Source organism: Buceros rhinoceros, unplaced genomic scaffold (assembly GCF_000710305.1).
Source record: "Buceros rhinoceros silvestris isolate BGI_N320 unplaced genomic scaffold, ASM71030v1 scaffold18698, whole genome shotgun sequence".
Lineage (NCBI taxonomy): Eukaryota > Metazoa > Chordata > Aves > Bucerotiformes > Bucerotidae > Buceros > Buceros rhinoceros.
The window spans coordinates 4,398-6,869 of NW_010427649.1; the positions used below are offsets into that span (position 1 = coordinate 4,398).

General features: G+C 42.1%; 1 protein-coding gene across 1 annotated transcript in view; it reads left to right on the forward strand.

Moving 5' to 3' along the window:
• The first annotated feature begins 1,737 nt into the window (after positions 1-1,737).
• The window catches only part of LPCAT1 (lysophosphatidylcholine acyltransferase 1), a 50,270-nt gene continuing 49,535 nt past the window's right edge, over positions 1,738-2,472 (forward strand). The window contains exon 1 of the mRNA XM_010141997.1: positions 1,738-1,877. Within this exon, the coding sequence (XP_010140299.1) occupies positions 1,744-1,877 (134 nt within the window). The 5' untranslated portion in view covers positions 1,738-1,743. The remainder of the gene's footprint in view (positions 1,878-2,472) is intronic.

Here is a 2,472-nt window from a genome sequence, read left to right on the forward strand (position 1 = left end):
AGGGGATCGGAATCCCAGAGGACTGTCCTCACCTGCACTTTGTTTCCCTTTTTTCTTGACAGCTGGTCCTTCTTATTTTACAAGCTTAGAAGGCAGCTGTTCTCTCTTATCCCGTTTGCAGATGAATGCTCTGCTATTTGCGGCTAGATATGGTGGTCTTGTCTATGGATGGAGAGCTGCATGAGTTTGGTATGACTTAAGTCTGTTCAGTTTAGGGAGCTATACTGGTGCATCTGGTAAACTAGCAAGTCTAAGAAAAAATTCCCTTTTTCTTTTGATTCTGCAAACTGAAGCAATCCACCCAGGGACTGGAATCCTGTTTGGGGGAGTGAGACTGTGGTTATTAGGAGATGATGGTGCCAGTTTGAAAACCATCACTGAAAAATCTGACTTTGCAGGGGGCTGGTAGCTTAGGGCTCGAAACTGGTAGCTTAGGCTTTTCTTCTGCTCTTTGTTCCCTACCCTAGATCTACAGATTTGTGCAGCTATAGGATGAGCTGGTTTGGGTAGTAAGAGGAAGCAGGAACTGATCAACTGAAAACTGAGCTGTGTGATGACTAGATCTGCATCAGGGAAGAAAAGGAGAGTATGAATAATAATGCTTTCCACGGCAGCCTGGAGATGCATAAGATTAAGCACCACGTGAGACAGCACCTTATGCCTCATTACTCATCCTTGCCCACCCATTGTGATGCTGAAAAGTGTTTTTCTACCTTATCTGGTGCACCTGTGAATATGTAGCATACTTCCTTTTGAAATCTCTTTCTTTACATGGTCTTGTTTGATAGTGTCTTTGTCTTCTGCTAGCCTCCATTGTTCAGCCTGAGGATCATTGGTGGTACCCCAGTCAGCTTCAGTTTTCAGTTCCCTGTCTCCATTAGGCAGTCATCTGAAGCTGATCCCTCCTCCATTTTGAGCTTTTTTCTTTCTTCCTGACTTTTGAGTGAGAAAGATGGGGCTGTTGACTCCTGAAACTGTTACCTGGAGCAAGTGGGTCATTGCACAGAGAGTTGCTGGGTTGTGTGTTCTGAAGGACAGTTGGAAACAACTCCAAACAGCTCAGGAAAGGCCCTGCCCTTGGGAGAATTCGTCAAAAGACCTAAGAGAAGTTCTACCATGGTATGTTTTTCACCAAATTTGAAGGCAGAGTGATGACTGGCTGGAAATGGACTCTCTGAGAACTAGAGTTCTAGGAAGAGGTGCAGAAGCAACTAGGTTCGCTGTGGCTTCCCAGGGGAGGATAACTTCTTGAAAACATCTGCTTTCCAGGGAGCTGTGCCTGTTAGCATAGACCTGGAATTTAAACTTGTATGCATGTCTGAATGTTTGTCCAGAAGCCTCCGTGCAGTTTCTTTGCCACCGGTGGTGCCGCTGATGGTGCCCTGGTCCTGTATAGCCACATGAATGGCCTTCTGAAGACGTGAGCATCACTGGCTGGGAGCTGCTGTGATGAACTGACTTCTTTGATGTGCAGTAACATTTAAAATACACCCTTGCTAAATATTTACCTAATGTGAGACTGCAGAAAGGGAAAAGATCATGTGGATGTGTTCACTGACAAACATAGGGTATGAAGAAGTGTGGAAAGTAAAGACTGCATTAGCTTTAAAGAGTGTGCTGTGTTTCAGCTATAGTTACGATTTTTAAGTTAAGGCTTTACAACAGTTTCTAGGAATTGTTTACACTTTGGGTCAATATTGTGTTAGAATAATGCATTTGTTTTGGATTTTGCAGATTGCCTTCATGACCTTGACTCTGTTTCCTATCCGACTGTTTTTTGCTGCTTTTATGATGTTGCTGGCCTGGCCTTTTGCATTCGTTGCTTCAATGGGATGTGATGAGCAAGATCTTGAAAAGCCCCTCTCCTGGTGGCGAAAGTGAGTCAGTTGCTAATATGTTTAAATACTGAGAGAATCATTATTTATTTCGGCAGCTAGAATAGCGATATCAGGAAATATCTGTCCCACAGACCTGCTATTCTCTTCAAAAGAAAAATATAAAAATTATTATTTAAACTTTCCTCAGATGGGAAACTGACCCAGGAATTACAGGGAGGAAAACTGATAATCTCTGGCCTCTTATCTTTATTGAGGATGTAGTACAAAGCTTATTGTGACATCTTTCAATTTCAAATATTCCTGTAGTGTCAACTTCTTGTTATGAACACTGACACTATGCAATGTGCCCAGATATCATATTCTAAATTGTTGTTGCTACCCTGTCATGAATTTACAAAACTTCTGTTGAATCTCACACAGGCAAGCCCTCAGTTTTGGTGCTCATTAATAAGTCTGTTGTTGCTTCAATATTGGAATGCTAATTAAGGTAGAATGTAAGACAGTATTCACCCATCCATGAAAACTGTTGTTTGAGGAGCAAGAAAATAGGAGTGTATAACTTCATCTGTAAAGAACTTTAAAATTAAGAGCTGACACTAGCATGAGGGAAGAATTTTGCATCACAGGAGGGAAA